At 54.9% G+C, this 17,208-nt stretch overlaps 1 protein-coding gene across 2 annotated transcripts; it reads left to right on the forward strand.

Annotated features, from left to right (window-relative positions):
• Window positions 1–4,058: 4,058 nt before the first annotated feature.
• Window positions 4,059–12,032, forward strand: TMEM222 (transmembrane protein 222). Of its 2 annotated transcripts, XM_075552951.1 has the most exons (7): window positions 4,059–4,279; window positions 7,537–7,621; window positions 8,697–8,728; window positions 9,280–9,369; window positions 9,989–10,085; window positions 10,169–10,296; window positions 11,088–12,032. In XM_075552951.1, exons 1-7 carry the CDS (start codon window positions 4,077–4,079, stop codon window positions 11,173–11,175), a joined length of 723 nt encoding a protein of 240 aa, XP_075409066.1. In that variant the 5' UTR covers window positions 4,059–4,076; the 3' UTR covers window positions 11,176–12,032. The 2 variants fall into 2 exon arrangements, with proteins under 2 accessions (XP_075409066.1, XP_075409074.1); XM_075552959.1 differs by lacking the exon at window positions 9,280–9,369.
• The last annotated feature ends 5,176 nt before the right edge of the window (window positions 12,033–17,208 follow it).

Consider the following 17,208-nt stretch of genomic DNA (forward strand, 5'->3'; position numbering starts at 1 on the left):
ATACCTTCCTCACCATCGATTTTGGATCACTTGTTATCTTGTCCCTGGGTTTACACAACTCATTTTAAAGGCGATTTAATCTTGGGGTGGGGAGGAGAGAAGAAAGAACATGCACTAAAATTGACTATGGTAAAAATTGCACAATTATTCTTTATATGATTGAACAATTGTTGTATGATATGTGGATATGTCCCAATAAAACTGTAAGAAAAAATATATAAAAGGAAAGAAAGATCAACGTGGATATCAAAAGACACTCTGGAGCCTGCTCTTACTCATGGAGCAGCTGAGGCACACGAGGAAATGATGAAGTCAGAGAGCTGAACAGATCATTTCAAAGAGCAGCTCAAGAAGACAAAATCAAGTATTATAATGAATCATGCACAGACCTATAGTTATACAATTGAAAAGGGAAGAACACAACCAATACATCGTAAACTGAAAGAACTCAAGAAAAGTTCAAGCCTCAAGATGAAATATTGAAAGACTCTATGGACAAGATTCCAGAACACTTCATTGTGTTCATGAGGAGCTCATACATGGACCAAGAGGCAGTTGTGTGAACAGAACAAGGGGACACTGCATGCTTTAAAATCAGGAAAGGTGTGCTTCATGGTTGTATCCTCTCACCATACTTGTTCAATCCATGTGCTGAGCAAATCATCAGCGAAACTGGATTTTATGAGAAGAACGTGCCATCAGGATGGGAGGAAGGCTTATTAACAAACTTGTGGTGTACAGATGACACACCCTTGCTTGCTGAAATTGAGGAGGACTTGAAGCCCTTGCTGATGAAGATCAAGGATGATAGCCTTCGGTATGGATTACAACTCAGTGTAAGGAAGATCAAAGTCCTCACAACTGGGCCAACAGGTGACATCGTGATGAATGGAGAAAAATGTGAAGGCTTTTGTCTTACTTAGATCAACAATCAATTACTCACGGAAGCAACAGACAAGAGAGCATATGACACATTGCATTGGGCCGATTTGCTGCTCAAGACCTCTTTAGAGTACTGAAGAGCAAGGATGGTACTCTGAGGGCTATGGTGCGCCTGGCCCAAGTCAGGGCCTTCTCTATTCATCATATACATGTGAAAGTTGGACACCTAAGAAGGAAGACCATCGAAGAATCGATGTATTTGAATTGAGGTGCTAGAGAAGAATATGGAAAGTACCCTGGCCTGCTAAAAGGACAAATAGATCTAGATTGGAAGAAGTTAGCCCCCAAAAAAAGAAAAGAAAGAAAGAAATTAGGCTGGAGTACTCCTTAGAGGTAAGGATGGCAAGACTTTGCCTTCTTAGTTTTGGACATGTTGTCAGGAGGGACCAGTCCCTGGAGAAGGCCATCATGTTTCGTAAAGAGGAGAGGCAGTGAGAAAGAGGAAGGCCGTTGAATGGATGGACTGACCCAGCGGCTGCTTCCAGGGGCTGAGGCACAGGACCCATTCTGAGCAGGGAGTAGGACCATGCAGTTTCCTTCTGATGGCTTGCAGCCAACTGGATGGCACCTAATCACATACGACAACAACATAGAAGCTACATGTTTGGGAGCTTTCTTTGTCCTCATATTTTTGTGCTCTATTTAGGTTTATTCCTAAATATTTCATCTTCTGAGTAGCTGTTGTAAATAGATTGTCTCCTTGATTGCCTTTTCAGAGTTCTCTTGATCTTGAACCCACCACATTTTTTAGTCTTTCAATTAATTCCAGCAATTTCTTTTTGAGTCTTTGGGGTTTTCTTACTTGTTGAATCGAATCACCACAAATTTGGACACTTTGATTTCTTTTCCTTATCTAGTAACTCTAGCTAGCTCAGACTTCTAGAGCAATATTGAATAAGAATGGTGATACAAGGCATCGCCATCTGGTTCCCATTAACAAAGGGAATGCTATCAGTTTCTCCCCACTGAGGGAGATGTTGGTTTTGCATGTATGTTCTTTATCCTGTTGAGCACTTTCCTCTATAGCCCCACTCTATTGAGCATTTTTATTCGGAATAGGTGGTGGATTTTGTCAAATGCCTTTTCTGCATCAACTGATATGAAACATATTGTTGTTTTCCTTTATTTACGGGTCAATTGCACGGATTGTTTTTCTAATGTAGAACCATCATTGCGTGGACCTAGGCCAAACCTTATTTGGTCGTGATGTTTTTGTTTATTTTACTGAGTAGACTTGTTGAAAATGTTTGCATCTGTGTTCATAATGTTCAATATGTTCATATTGGTCTATGAGTTGTCTATTCTGGTATCTTCACCTGGTTTGGGGTTCAGCGTTATGCTTCCTTCATAAAATGAATTCAAGAAGACTTAAAAAAATAAATAAATGAATCCTTAAGACTCATAAAATGAATCCTTAAGACTCATTTGAGAATTGATGTGAGCTCTTCTCTCCCTGTTGGCCAAGTTCCCTAGTGATGCTTTCTGACCATCGACTTTCTTTTTGTTGGAGTTCTTTAATAACCTGGTCAATTTCTTCTTTTGTTATGGGTCTGGTTTGGTTTTTTAGTTTTTTTTTTTCAATCAGCCTGTTTTAGTAGTAGATAGGTAATGTGTTTCTAGAAAATTGTCAATTTCTTCTAGTTTCTACATTTGTTGGAACACAGTCTTTCAGAGTATTTTTTATTTCAATTGGTTCTGTTGTGATATTGTCCATTTCATTTCTTATGATATTGCCCATTTCATTTCTTATTTGTGATATTTGCAAGAAAGATATTTTTAAACCTCAGTCATTTGATCCCTCAATAAATCCATAAACATCTAGTGGGTCATGCTCTGTCCCCCAAACTGCTGGTTCCTGAGGTCAAGGACCTTAACGTTTCATAGCGACAGATATTTTCAAAACTCACTGCCCTCAAGTCAAGGCCAACTCATAATGACGCTATAGGGCAGGGTAGCACTGCCCCTGTGGGTTCGCCATGCTTCGCAGAGCAGAAAGCTTCATGTTTCTCAAGTAGAGACACAATATCTACCTCTACCAGTCACCCAAAAAGGCAGTAAATAGCACGAACGCAAACAGGAGGCAGCCAGTGAGGTCAGTGCTGAGGATGGGCGATTCATTCCATGGAAGACAAGGCTCTCGGAAAGGCATCGCTCCCTTCCCAAGTGGTTTTGCCTCTCCTTTTACCTGCTGCCTTCCCTCCTGCTGCCACCCTTGCCCTGCCCACTCCAGCCATCCCTGTGTTCTTTGTCTATCCTTTAAAAAGTCACAAGTCTCCCAAGATTTAAGCCTGATTTCTCCATACACCAGTTGCCTGTAATCCCTGAGCCTCCCTTTCCCATTTGCTGCAACAAAGGGCTCGGAGCTCAGGCAAGGCTCGCTCCAGCCAGGATGACATTCACGCTGTGCTCCGAGGCCCTTCCTGCCTGGCAGGACGATCCCACCGCCAACACCTGGCACACACGCAGTTGACCTTCCCTTACTCCAGGATGGCGCACACTCTCAGCGCACACAAATTTGTGATATTTCTTTCTTTTTCGCTACCACTCTCTTCTGAGAGGGAGTTCTGATAGCGTCACGGTCACGCCTGAAGCCGAGGTCCTCCGACCTGCAGGCTCCACAGGAGTGACACCACGGGGCTACTGCTGCCCAGTCCCAAGGGTCGCCGTGCGGTGCGTCAGAATCGGCTCCCTGGCAGTGAGGGGCTTTTTTGGTTTGTTTGGGGGATTGGTTGTGCTTTTTGAAAAGGGGAATGGAAGGCAGGTTTGGGCCAAAGCCTCTTTTGCACCTAGTGAGCCTCAGAAAAGGAGGCCGCCCGTCTGACCAGCTCATGGGGTTAAAAACCAAGCAAGCCCGGTGTGTGACACCCAGAAGCGCTGGGTGCAGAGCGAGGCGGCCCGGTGCGGGACGACCCGTCGGTGTCGGGAGCGTGGGATCCCGGCGAGCCGCGCCCCGGAGGGCGGCCCTCGTGCGCGGCCCGCGCGGCGCCGACGGCGGGGAGCCGGCCGGCCCGGGCCCCCGGCACGCGGCCCCGTTCCCGGGGGAAGGCCCAGCGGCGCGGACCGACGCTCCCGGAAGTGACGCCACCGGCGGGCGGCGCCTCCGCAGGGCCGGCCGGGGCGGGGCGCACGCGGCCATGGCGGAAGCGGAAGGGTGTTCGCCGCTGCTGTCGCCGCCGCCGCCGCCGCCGCCGCTCCCGCCGGGCATGGCGGAAGTGGAGGCGCCGACGGCGGCCGAGACGGACCTGAAGCAGTTGGGCGGTTCGGACGGTGGCGCCATGGACGTGGAGCGGAGCCGCTTTCCTTACTGCGTCGTGTGGACGCCCATCCCGGTGCTCACGTGAGTGTCTTCCGACGCCAGCCCCAGGACGCCCAGGGCCCGGCACACGGTCTTCGGCGGCCCCGCGCGACGTGCCCGCCTCCGCTCTCGGCTGGCCTTCGCCGGCCTGGCCTCCGTGCCTCTCCGGCCCAGCAGGACCCCTGCCACCTGCGCGACACCGGCTTCAGCCAATGTCACTGAATGAGACAGGCCCCCGCCCGTCTCATACACCACATCGGGTCCAGTCCGGGAGAAAGACAGTTGTGATGGCGGGCAAGAGTCTGTGGCTGCGAAGGCTGGGAGCTGTGCACAGCCGAGAGAGGAGCCCGTGACCCTGTCTGAGCAATCAGATTCATTCGTTCGTTTATCCACTCATTGAGCAAATGTTTGCCGGTCATTTACAGGACGTCTGCAGGGTCTAGAAATGGGAGTTGGGTTGGGACCATACAGGCTCCTGGAATGCCAGCTTTACAAGGTCCCTGGTGGTGTACTGGCAGTGGGTTACACGTTGGGCTGCTAGCCTCAAGGTCAGAAGTTCGAATCGACCTGCAGCTCCGTGGGGGGAAAGCTGTAACCCGAACAAGGGGCAGTTCTACTCTGCCTTATAGGGTGGCTATGAGCTGTATCACTGACTGGATGCCGGCGAGTTTAATTTTTGGAGAGTCTGGGAGTGTAACATGTGTTTCACAGATGTGGCTGGAAGTCATTTGTCATCTCAGTTGCAAAGTGGGTTTAGGGCTTACGGTGTTTGCTTCCTAGAGCTCCAGGTGCCAACCTCCCTGGCCAGGGTCCTTTCCATGGCGCCCAGACTGTGTCAGGAGAGAAGGCAGATGCTCAGATCCCTGCTGCTTATAGCAAGGAGCTGGGGGAGGGGGCCCGGAGAGCTGGTGTTGCTCCCATGCTTCGTTCTTGATCCACCAAGAAAAAGAAACACACACACACACACAATCATAATGTCAATTCCAGCTCATAGCGACCCTGCATAGGGTTTCAGAGGCTTCGAAACTTCATGGGAGCAGACTCCTTCATCTTTGTCCCACTGAGAAGCTATTGGGTTTGAAGCACCGGCTGAGCCTTACCTATAAATAAGCACCACCAGTTCACTCTTGACAGCTGACAGCAGTAACCATTCCTCACAGTAATGGTCAACCGCTTTCACACCTATTTTCTGTAATTTCACAACTCCGCTCTCAGATGTACAAGGTGGGCTTTCAGTCCCTCCCATTAAATGTGTGACCAGGTTCATACCCCCCAGAATGTAATCTGACTCCTTGAGGGGCAGTCTTTTGAGTAAAGGCCCTCCCCGCTCACACAATGGGAGAAATGCAGTCCTTTCTTCCAAAACAACCAAGACCTGGCGGGGAGAAAGGGATCAGTTTAGGCTTTATATGCTGATGGTCTTAAATCATATTAATTTTTTGTATGAAGATCAAATACTTGGTGTTTTCAAATATATATATGCATTTCCTTAGGAGCTTCCAAGACTGAGTCCTTTAAAAATAAAAATTATACCAAAGTGTGTTCGGTAATGCATTCAGTGTTCTAGTACATTTGCTAAGTGGTTCCTGGATGCCCTGAATGTTTCTCGGTGAGGAGAATGTACAGTGACTCAAACAATACAGCCCTTCCTCTCAGGGTTTCACTCACGCGGAAGCGTGTAGGGAGTAAACAAGTGAGCTAACAGAACTTCAGGTCGGGGCTTGTACTATGAAGAGCACAGACCCTAGGAGGCACAGTCAGAAATGTCCGGTGCCATCATGTCTGTCCAACCCACAGCGACCCTGTGCCATCACCCTGTGCCACCCTTGTAACCACTCCCATGCTGAACTCCTTTGTTGCCGCCAGAAACATCTTGAGGTTGCTGAGCGTCTGCCCTTTTAGCTTACGTTCTTGGTTCTTTCCCCGTTCTCAAAAGCACCCTCAGGGTGGCCGCTCTTCAGAGGGCTTCTAGCAGAATCCTGTGGAAGCAGGGCCAGGAGCTGTTACCACCCCGTTTCTAGTCAGTTCTACACACAGGTGTTGATAAGACTCCTTCTCCACACACTTGCAACACTTTGCTGCTTCCAGGTTCTGTTTTCTGCCCGTTGATGTCCTGTCTTTTCACAGGGACTTGGTTAGACGTCCCCTCCTCTGTGAAGTTCCTTGCTGGCTGCCCTCCAGCCCCTCATGACACGATGGCGTCTTGAGCAGCACTTCTGTGGCTTTGGCTCCACCTCCCTAGCAGAGAGGGGGCTTTGCACTCACATCCAAGAAGCCCCTTGGCCTTGAGACCAAGACTGGCCCTTTTCAACCTGGAGCCACGTCTCTGGACCTGGGGTGCCTTTGTGGTTTACGTATTGGACTCCATCCAATACGTAATGAGGTTTTTGAAAAGTGCCAATGGCAAAAAACAAAACAACTGACCTTGTCCTGGGCTCTATCTTGCTGCTCCCTGACCCTTCCCCTTGCAGATGCTGTCTCTTCCAGTTCCTTAGGGAGCCTGGTGTGAGCAGAGCCCTTTCAATGGCCTCCTCCTCCTTTTAAATTGGTTTTCACCTGCTGGAGGTACAACTTACAGAGTGCATGCACCCGGTGACAGCCACCCCACAGGGCATCCTCTGTCTCCTCCCTCCCCCCCCCTCCCCACTCGCCGCTGCCTTTAGCATAGCTTCCTTTTGCCTTACTTGAGCTTCAGGTAGGCAGCACCCTCCTTCAGACCGTGAGAAGCCCCGTGGCTGTGGGCCTGTGCTGCGTAAGGAGCCACGGGTCTCCACTATGGGGCAGCAGCTGGGAGCACCTGGCACAATGTATTTATCGGTGTTCCTGTTGTTGGACATCAAGCTGTTTCTAGGTTGGTTTTTTAATGGTCTTTAGTGGGGGTAATTTACACACAAGCATGTTAAGCTCATCAGGTTTCCACACATACTGTCGGTTGCCATTTCTAAGGGGGCCCTCAACAGTCTTGCTCGTGGCTCAGTGGTCACGCTCTGGGGCTTGGCTGTGCAGAAGTGGGGTTACAGAGATGCAAAGGATGTTACCGGGCCGTGTTTCCAAAGCAGCAGAAACAGTGGTGCCTCCCACCAACATTGAATGAAGGGTGGTCTAGTTGCTCATCAACTTCCCCAGCACTTAGTGTTATCAGACCTTCTCACCCCTTCTGGTGGCGAACTGTGGTATCTTCCTGCGCTCCCCACTCCCCAGGACCACTAATCATGTTCTGTTCCTGTGGCATGTCCCCGCTTTCTGCCTGGCTGAAGGGTGTCTTCAGCTCTGCCTCATCTTATCTCTTTCTCTCACAGGTGGTTTTTCCCCATCATTGGCCACATGGGCATCTGCACGTCCACGGGAGTCATTCGGGACTTCGCAGGCCCCTACTTTGTCTCGGTGAGTCCCTACTGGATGCTGCCGCCTGGAGGGCTGAAATGGAAGGGTGGCCTGCAGACAGGCTTCCTGTCTCCTCGCATCCAGGAGAAAACAGACCCCTTGGTCCCTTGGTCCTCGCCAGTGGGTGACCCTTTCCCCTTCTCTTGCCTCCAGGACAGGCCAGGAGGGCAGTGTGGCCAGAAGGATTCTTAAGTAACTGAGCCAGCCCTTTGCTCCCACCCTGGGATACTGAGACATGGGTAGGGGTTAGAGGCAAGAGTGGAAAGTCAGAGCATCCACCCCTGGACTTCAGAAGGTGGGCGTCACAAGGTTGGGGGAAGGGAAGGCTGACTGGTTCCCCGGGCATGGTCTCGGAGGAAAAGGGGTAGGGCTTCTAGAATGCGCCCACTTGGGCACTGAGGAGTGTGGCCACATGGAGTCAGCGGGCTAGCTCCAGGTGTGCCTGCTGTGTCCAGGTTGCTGTTTGATCTTCACCAGAGTCTGACCAGGGGTGCACATATAATAGGCATCGCCGTCTTCTTGGTGTGAGACTACCTGTGGTTTTGCCGGTCAGAATGCTCTCCTGCCAGTGCTCCCCTCGCCCTGTGACTGTGTGACACCAGGATGACATTGCCTGCGAGCCGCTGCTGCTTCTCATCCTAGACTCTGTTTCCACGTAGCTCCTGCCACCCCAGATCGTCCTGTGGTCGAGCGCAGGGCTTGGCCGAGATGCGTTTCTCGTAGGAGGCTTCTCTGGGCCTAGCACCCCAGGCCAGTTCTAAAGGCAGTCACATGGCCCCTGCACACCCACAGGCAGAAGCTACCATTGCTGGAGTGAGAGGTCAGAGTCATTTATACCACAGAAGCCACCTCTTCAGTGACCAGAGATTGGAGACTAGCAGGCTCAGGGTGTTAAGCTGTTTGCCATGTGAGCCCAGGTGGTTGGCCCCCTCTGTGAGACCTCAGAACTCCTAGGGCACTGCAGATCCAGTGTCATCCCCAGGGCAGCCATGGCCCAGTTCTCAGTCACTGCGCTATAGCCACTGACTGGGCTGGATGCAGACTCTCCACTGACCTCTGTTCTTGTCCCTCACAGGAAGACAACATGGCCTTTGGGAAGCCTGCCAAGTAAGTGATGGGCACCTGGTAGCTGGCCCAAGGACCAGGTGCCTTCTGCCTGGAGCAGCCGGCCAAACCCCTGAGTCCCAGCAGGAGCCAGCTCTGAGGATAGGTGCAGAGTGGGGGCAGTAGCAGCCCTGGACTGCGCACCTACTGTGTGCTGACCACTGGGCCGGCTTCTCCACCAACAGGCCGCCTGGCCCTAACTTAGCTGTGCAAGGTCGAGTTTTAGCTCCATTGAAAGGACAGTGGAAGAGACGGGACTTGGCCCCTGGTTCCCACAGCAGGTCTGCCTTGTTCCGAAGCAACCCTTTCTCCCAGTCTCAGGAGGCTAGCCCACCCTGCAGGGTATAAGGGGTGTATTTGGAACTCTTGGCTGGAACCTTCTGGTTGGTGAAGACAACGGCAGCATGGTCCCTGGGAGCCATTGACTGGCTTGGTTTGGCATTTTGGTCTGTCTGGTTTTCTTCTGGGAACCCACCTCGGCTTCAAGCCTGGTGGCCATGCTCCTGTGTCAGTGTGCTCAGAACCTCCTCGGTGCTGTTTGTGGCTGCACGCAGGGAAGACTGGGGGAAGAACACCGTCTCTGCACCCAAGGAGAGGCCGCCTGGAACGAGCGCCCCGATTCCTACGCTCGCTTATTCTGGCAGGTGATGTGGGAGCCAGGGGCCTCTGAGCCAGCCCATTACTGGCAGATTGCTTTTGAGAGCCATGTAGTGTAAAGCCACTCATTTCTAGCCAGGGACTCGCGCATTCCCAGTCCGAGCCACTGCCCTGTCTCACTCACTGGTCAGTTAAGTGTAGGCTCCTCTGCCAAGCCATTCCCCACACAGCAGCCAGAGGGCACTCTGGCCCCAACTCCGACCCAGAGCCCCTTTAGCTGGTCTCATGCAGCCTCTCTAGGCTCCCCAGCAGGCTGTGGGGAAGACCCAGGCCAGCAGGTGAACACTTCAGTGGGACATTCCAGTCCCCTGTGATGTGGCCACCACCCACCTCTCCAGCCTCACCCCTAGCCTAAAGCCCCTAACCTAGCAGTCTCTCATCGCGGCATGCAGGCACACGCCTCGGCTTCGTGCCCTCACGCAGGTGTTCCCAATGCCTAGAATCCCTCCCCAAGCTGAATGAGCGCATCCACATTGTTCCCAGGGTCAGCTTTGGGACTCGCCTGACTGGGAAGCCTGAGCATGGAGCTCAGGGTGGGCACAGAGCGGGCAACAAGCAACATCTGTGGAGCCGAGTGGCCAGAGCCCAGCCTCTCCCTCCCCTCAGGTACTGGAAACTGGACCCTGCTCGGGTGTACGCCAGCGGACCCAATGCCTGGGACACCGCCGTGCATGACGCCTCCGAGGAGTACAAGCACCGCATGGTAGGTGGGCCCGGCAGCAGGCGGCTCCCCTGAGGCTCCCCTGCGGCCTGGCCTGGCCTGAGCCCCTGCTCCTGCGCCTCCAGCACAACCTCTGCTGTGACAACTGCCACTCCCACGTGGCACTGGCCCTGAACCTGATGCGCTACAACAGCACCAGCTGGAACATGGTGACGCTCTGCTTCTTCTGCCTGCTCTATGGGAAGTACGTCAGGTGAGCCGCCCACCCACCCACTTTTGCTTCCATGAGGCCCTTCCAGCGTCCCAGCAAGGACATGTCCTCAGCCATCAGGGAGGAAGCAGGTGCCAGGCAGAACCAGAAAGGTTCCAAAATAATAAGCTGGGATCCTGGAGGAGGGGGTTGGGGGTGGCTCTGCTGATTGCAAGAAGCTCTGTTTCTTGTTGACTGTGAGCTCATGGGTAACTGGCATGGCTGCTGTGAACTGCAGCTGTCCCCTGTCACACGGGCACTGATCACTGCCCTTCTGGGAGCCGGGGAATAGAGAGCCGTAGGCTCAAGTGAAGTGAACAGCTGGGTCCTCAAGAGTGAGGCCTCTGGCCACTAGGATCCCTTTCCAAGCCTACTTTGTCAGGCAGGTGGACCCCAAGGTGGTCTGGGGGGGCCGTGTGAGGTCAAAGGCAGTAGTCTCAATTTGCAGATAAAGACAACTAGAGAGCGGCTGAGTGGCTAATCCCTGCTGCACAGTGGAGCCCAGACTGGGGAGCCGGCTCAGTGCCAGTTGGCTCACGCGCCCTCCACGGTTTCCTCTAGCTTCCCATCCTTGAGAGCTCTCTGCAAAGGTGCGCTTGGGGCCCTGCTCAGTCCTGGGAGGCCTTTAGAGGCCCCAGAGGACCATCGAGGGGAACTCGTCTCCCAACCAGCCAGTCATCCTCCCCAAGGGGTGCTGCACCCAGCCCAGGGACTTCCTCAGGGTCGGCAGTGCCACTGTGAGAGCTGGACAGCACACCCCTCTGCCTGTGCACCCCCTCCCTCCCCTGCTGCAGTGTTGGCGCCTTCGTGAAGACCTGGCTGCCCTTCGTCCTCCTCCTGGGCATCATCCTCACCGTTAGCCTGGTCCTTCACCTGCGGTGATGGGTTCCCTGCAGCCAAAGCTCCAGCCCTGTACTTCGGGACCCTTTTTCTTCACCTGTGAAAGCCAGATGGGCCTGTTGGTTTGGGCAGGGGACTCTGGGCTAGGCGGGGGGCTGGGGATAGCATGGGGTGGGGATGTTTGCTTGTTGAGTCTCCCCTTCCTTCGGGGCCTCTGACCCCTGCCCTGTTCCTATGTTGGGAAGGCCTTAGCTTCCTGTTGGTGGAGCTGCTGCCGGCTGGGCTCCTCCTGCCTCGGCCCCTCTGGCACATCAGGCGTCTGTCTGTCTTGGGTCCAGTGCCGTGGGGTGACGGAAGGTCATTGGACCCACTGGATGAATGAGGCAGTGGTGGCAGGCCCAGGAGATGGACAGCCTGAGCAGCCTCAGAGAGTTAAGGGCCCTGGCTGGGGCTTTCAGCTTTGACCTCTGGAATGGTCAAGAGGGGCTGGATGCTGCCTGTCCCCCACCACCCAGCTGTTTTCCATCAGCTGCACTGGGGGTAGTTTGTGCCCCCGTCCTAGTGTCTGCCTGCCCCAGCAGCTGCTTCTCCCTGCTCTCCCAGCGCCTCCCCACCACCGGGGCCCACCTGCCCTGCCGTTAGGGGCCTAGGCTCCTCCAGCCAGGTGAGTGGAGCTGGCGTGGGCCCTGGAGGCCAGAGGAACGTCCACCTGGCCCAACTCCGGTGTGTCCCAGATGGGGAACCCTCAGCAGACGTGTTGTCAGGGGACCAAAGGGGATAGTCCCACCTCCTGCCCACAACTTGCCCTCCACGGGTCAGAAAGGGCTGTGCTGCCCACACAGCCCTGCTCCACAGAATCCTGTGGGCTCCTGGGTGGGCAATAAAGAGTTTTACTCCAAGTCGTGCAGAGTTGTTTCCTGCCTTCCGATGGTTACCATGGTTATCGGGCTGTTTTGCTAAGCCAGCACATGTTCCCAAAGCTGACAGAGGCTGAGGCCACCAGGTCCCTCTTGTCCCATGACCAGGCAGGAATCACCCACTTTGTCACCACAGCCACCTTTACTCAGCTCTCTCCAAAAGCAGGGGAACTTTGGAGCCCCGCCCACATGCCCTGTGGGCAGACCAGGGTGGTAGGAGTTGGGGATGGAATAAGCAGGTCTGTCCTTTTACTGGGCAGACCAGAGCCCTGGACCGTCCCCCCCAGATGAGCCACACCCCAGGCACCAGCCATACCCCTCTATGCCCATGATGTGTAGCCCGGAGGTCCCTCACTGCTCCACGCCTCATCACATGACTGTGGCCCTCAGGTCTGGTCGATCGGCACCTGCGGTCACTTGGCCTCCCAAGTAAGGCCAGCCATGCCTGTCCCCCACTACTTGCCTGCTGCTGTCGCCCTGCCCAGGGCCCCGCTTCAGGACCACTCCAGGAAGTCTCCCCTGCCTTAGTGCCAGCTGTCACTGGTTCAACTGTGGAGGATTCTGCTCCCCTGAGGGTCCTTCGTGCCCAAGCAGAAGATGTCCTCGCTGCTTCGTGCCAGTGCTGGGAGCTGCCCCCATTTCCAAATGATGCTGTTTCTCAACCATGTGTGGAAGGAAAAGAGTCTGTCTAGTGAGGGCAGGGCCACCTGCAGCAGGACGGGTACCAGGGGTTTGAAGGCCTGATCCAGCCCCCGGATATGGGGACTCACAAGGAACGGCTCTGAGAAGTACCACTAGAATGCCCCTTGAAAATGAGGGTGGCAAGACTTGTCTCACATTCTTCGGGCATTTTGCCAGGAGAGACCAGCCCCTGGAAAAGGACATCATGCAAAAAAGGCAGACCCGTGCTGAGGAAGTTAAAATTAACCTTGGGAAGGCCTGATGAATCCCACCCATGACTGAGTGTGTACTGTGTGATGGGCCTGTGTTGAAGCTGAGGGGGGGAAATGTCCAGCCACGGGCTGTGCACCAAACCAAATTTGCTGCCAGGGAGTCTGCTGGCGCAGAGCAGCCCAATAGGAGAAGGTAGAGCTGCCCCCTGGGGCTTCCTAGACTGCCTTTCTCCCTCAGGCAATGCAACGCCAGCAAGCGTATCCAGGCCAGCTAACATCACAAGCCCTTCCAAAGAGACGCACTTCCAGCCATCACATGGAGTTAATTAAATGTTTCACCAGGATGGCCTTCCAATGATGTTATAAATATCCAATGGCCTTTGGCCAAACAAAAGTCCCCACCCATGTTTTAAAGTATCGTCGCCAGTACCCTATGGGGTAGGTGCTGTCATTTTACAGGTGAAGAAATGTCACCTTCTCAAGGTCACAGGTAGGACAAGTGGAACCTGACTCAAAGCCCACAGTCCCCTCCTCGGAGGCTGGAGCATGTGGACATGGGGGGGGCCTCTCGCCCGAAAGAAGTGGGAGAGTCAGGGCGGCAGACAAAGAGCCCGGAGCTGCTCCTGATGAGAGCCCTTCAAAAGTGGCAGTTACAGTTTCCGTCTGGAGAGGAGGAGAGAGACTCTGGGTTTGTCAGGCCGTGTGAGGCCCACATGGCAGAGCCAGTGATTTAACACGGACTGCAGGCCTCCGGGCCTGCTCTTAGTGAGGAGTTGCCTAGAGACCCACCGCAGCACAGAGGCAGAATCGGGAGGAGGCTCTGAGGGGGGCCTTACCGGGGGTGGTGGAGAATGCTCCCCAGCTGGAGGAGGGAACGCACTAATGGACCAGGGAGCGAGGAGATGAAAGCTAGGCAGAGGCGGGGCATCCTGAATGTCAGGCTGAGGGTGAACTGTTTGGGGCGGTGAGACCCTTGCCAGTCAGTGCTCATGTGCCAGGGAAGCTGGGCTGGTGAGATTTGGAAGTGAGCCAAAGGGTTTCAGAGCTGAGCAGTGGCACCGGGGGTGGGGGGTGGGGCTTGTGTACGACAAGGCCTTCTGGTCACCCTCCGGAGCAGCTGAGTGTGCGGCCATAGCCAGGGAGAGAGGAAGCAGTGGAGCAGGGGCTGATACCTGGGTGGCGGGAGATGTATGGCGTTGGGCATCTGGTGGCTGGCAGGAAGTGGAGGACAATGAGAGAGAAGACAATGGGGACTGTTGGCAGAGTGGGGACTTGAAAAATGAGAGGTTTCAAGTAGGGAAGGCCAGAGAAGCGAAGGTGGGATGACAGCCGGAAGGCCGTCACAGCTATAGGAAGAACAGGAGAACATAAGAGAAACCTGCAGCCCACCAGGAAGTCTGAGGCCCTCCAGGGTTGAGGGCTGCGGAGAGGTAGAAGGACAGCCCAGGGGGTACCCGCCCAAGGGGATCAAGCTGGGGGGTGGGGCTGGTGGCCACTGGGCTCTTCGGAGTGGCTGCAGGAGTTGGGCAGGGGACACAACAGCCACAACATCTTGCACATGTGAACTCACCATTTAAGAGTCAAGGAAAAAGAGGCTCATGAGAAAAGACCGAAGGGCAGAAGGGAATGGAGAAGGCTGGGTCCTGGGCCCAGGGTGGACCCTTTGCTAGGAGCTAGCTCCAACTAGAGGGCAGGTTTCTGTTTGGAGTCTATCCTGGTTCCAGCTCCTTTCCCAGAGGCCTCTGAGGCACCCGCTAATCTGTACCCCAGGTGTCAGGCCCGCCCTTGGGCAGGCCAGGCAACATGGAATTAAGGAGGCTTGGAGGGTCAAGACACTTTGACCTGACCTCTCTACCCAAGACCAGGATGAAAACAGACACCACCACCACCCCTACCCCCACCCCACACTTCACCATCCCAGACGGGCTTCCCTCAGGGCAGCAGAACAGTCCTCAAGAGGAAGGGGCTCCTGTGGAAGGGGGGTAGGGGCAGGTCTGCACAAACCGATGGGACCTAAGGGGACAGAGAGTGGCTCTGCTGTGGCTGGGACACGTGGTGCCATGGGAGAGCAGGGGCTGTTGCAATGGCCATAGCTTGGGACTATATTAGATGGGGCACCTACTGTGTAGCCAACCTAGTCCAGCACTCCGTTTCCCTGAAAATAAGGGGTTAAAGTAATAAATGATTCCACACTCTGCTTCCCCCATCTTCAAAGGAGGCAGTGGCACTCACAGGTCTGAGAGGTTAGAGACCTGCTGCAGGTCACACTGTGGTAGAGGTAACTTACTTGGGATGGTCTCACCATGAAGTCTGTAACCCACCCTCACCCTGGTTCTTAGACAGTGTCTCTAACTTGGTTTTCAAAGCAACTAACATGCAGAGGAGAGCTACTACCCATTTTATAGATGGGGCAGTCAAGGCTCTGAGGGACTGGGCCTCCAGAGCCCACAGTGGAGCCCAGGAGGTGGTTTCTTAAAGGTGGGGGTTGTTTGTGGCCCTAGCCAGCCGCGAATCCAGGCCCGGTTTTACTTCAGGCCCTGCTGAAGGTGTTTCCTCCTCCTCTAGGGCACCAGCCAGGCTGGGTGGCCTGTTGAGTCAGCCTTAGTCTCTCACTTCACCTCTCTACTCCCAGTCCCTGAAGCTTGCCTGCCAAGGGAGCCCGGGTCACCCTATGAAGGTGTCCACTCATTCTGGACCCTACAGGTAACACACTTCAGGGCTGGGGTCCCCTGCCAGCAACCCAAGGGGCAGATCCTGCTGCTTGGTGTTCTGAGCACCCCCTGGGACCTTGGGACTTTGGGGTGGGGGAGGCAGGAGTGCCTGGGACTGGAACAGTGGCCTCAGTGAACAGACCCTTATGCTGACTAGTGGTTTGGACAGGAGTAGAGAAGACCAGGCACCCTGATTCTACCCCTGGAGGTGGGGTGGGGGGACTGTGGGGTGTGAGCTGGGGTCCCTGAGCAGCAGATGTCCACAGAGCCCCGCCAGGACAAAAAACCCCATCCTCACCCATCACTGCTACACTCATGCACACCCCTGATTGCCCCCGTGGGCCAGGAGCACTGGGGCCCACACCACAACACAGCGAGGTCTCAGCACAGGAAGAAATATTCTCAGGGCACACAACGGCACCAGCCTTTCACCAGAGGGTCTCAGACACACCCCAAGGACAGGAGAGCAACATGCAGCAGGACACACAGACACACCCCCAGCAATACTACATTCACGCGTACACTATGTAGCTCCCAGTGCCCACTGGACACAGGCGTGCTGCAACGTGCAGACGCCCAACAGCACAACGCGACACAGGCTGCAGCAGACTCACACTGGGCCCCAGAGGCGGCCCCAGAAGGCATGTGGAAAACCAGCCCTGTGCCTGCCTGCCTGCTCAGTAGCTGTTCAGGAAATACCGTGAACGTGGAGCACAGACAGACTCACACAACATGGAGGGGCAGAAGCCCCGGCGCCTGGGGAAGGGAGCCTCGGCGGCCACTGACTCAGCCTGCCTGAAGCAGTGGTGGCGGGCACATGCTGGGACCTGCCCGCTGCCCCCTCCACTCTGCCCGTCCCTGCCCTGCCTGGAGTCTTGGCTCAGGAGGATATGAGGGACAAGCAGGCAGCAGCAGGGCGACCATCCCACGGACTCAGGCTACAGAGCTGCTTTGTGGCCAAGCCATGCGGCCCCTTGCCACGTCCACACGCCCCTCAGGCTGGGCAGATGTTTTCCTTCCGGAGTGACCGTGGTACCTAAGCAGCCTGAGCCACTCAGCCTGCCCAGGGCCTCCTCTCCAGGAGCCCAGCCAAGTCTTAGGCCAGCAGTAGGGAGACCCATCCAACCCGAGCAGAGGGGCCCAGGGACTCTGGACAAAAGGACAGGGCAGACATTAGGGGAATCCCTGAGGTAGAGGCTTCAGTGGGAGTGGGTGCGTGGGTGCAGCGGTTACCTCGGGGTGGAGGAGGAGGAAGTAGAGGGGTGTGAGCTGGGGAGGTTGCCTCAGACAGGAAGGCCAAATGGGCCAGGGCAGGGTGGAGGGTAGAGGGAGGAGGGAGGAGACCCAGGCTGGCAGGTCCCGAGGGCAAAGGGGAGAGCTGCTGCTGGGGGCAGGCCCTGTGGGAATGCACGAGTCTCTGGCGAGGAGGTGGAGGGTGGGGGTTCTGCACTTCATTACTCAAGCTTTTTCGACCACTGGTTATGTATGAAGTACATACATAGCTTTGGAGGGGATGCCCTGTCCCTACCTTCAAGAAGCTCACAATCCAATGGG

Source organism: Tenrec ecaudatus, chromosome 1 (genome assembly GCF_050624435.1).
Source record: "Tenrec ecaudatus isolate mTenEca1 chromosome 1, mTenEca1.hap1, whole genome shotgun sequence".
Lineage (NCBI taxonomy): Eukaryota > Metazoa > Chordata > Mammalia > Afrosoricida > Tenrecidae > Tenrec > Tenrec ecaudatus.

Bases quoted from the DNA above. Each gene is read 5' to 3' on its own strand.
- TMEM222 (XM_075552951.1), top strand. From the start codon at position 4,077: ATGGCGGAAGCGGAAGGGTGTTCGCCGCTGCTGTCGCCGCCGCCGCCG. The intron at 4,280-7,536 runs GTGAGTGTCTTC...TTTCTCTCACAG, and splicing joins ACGCCCATCCCGGTGCTCAC to GTGGTTTTTCCCCATCATTG. The intron at 10,297-11,087 runs GTGAGCCGCCCA...CCCCTGCTGCAG, and splicing joins CTCTATGGGAAGTACGTCAG to TGTTGGCGCCTTCGTGAAGA.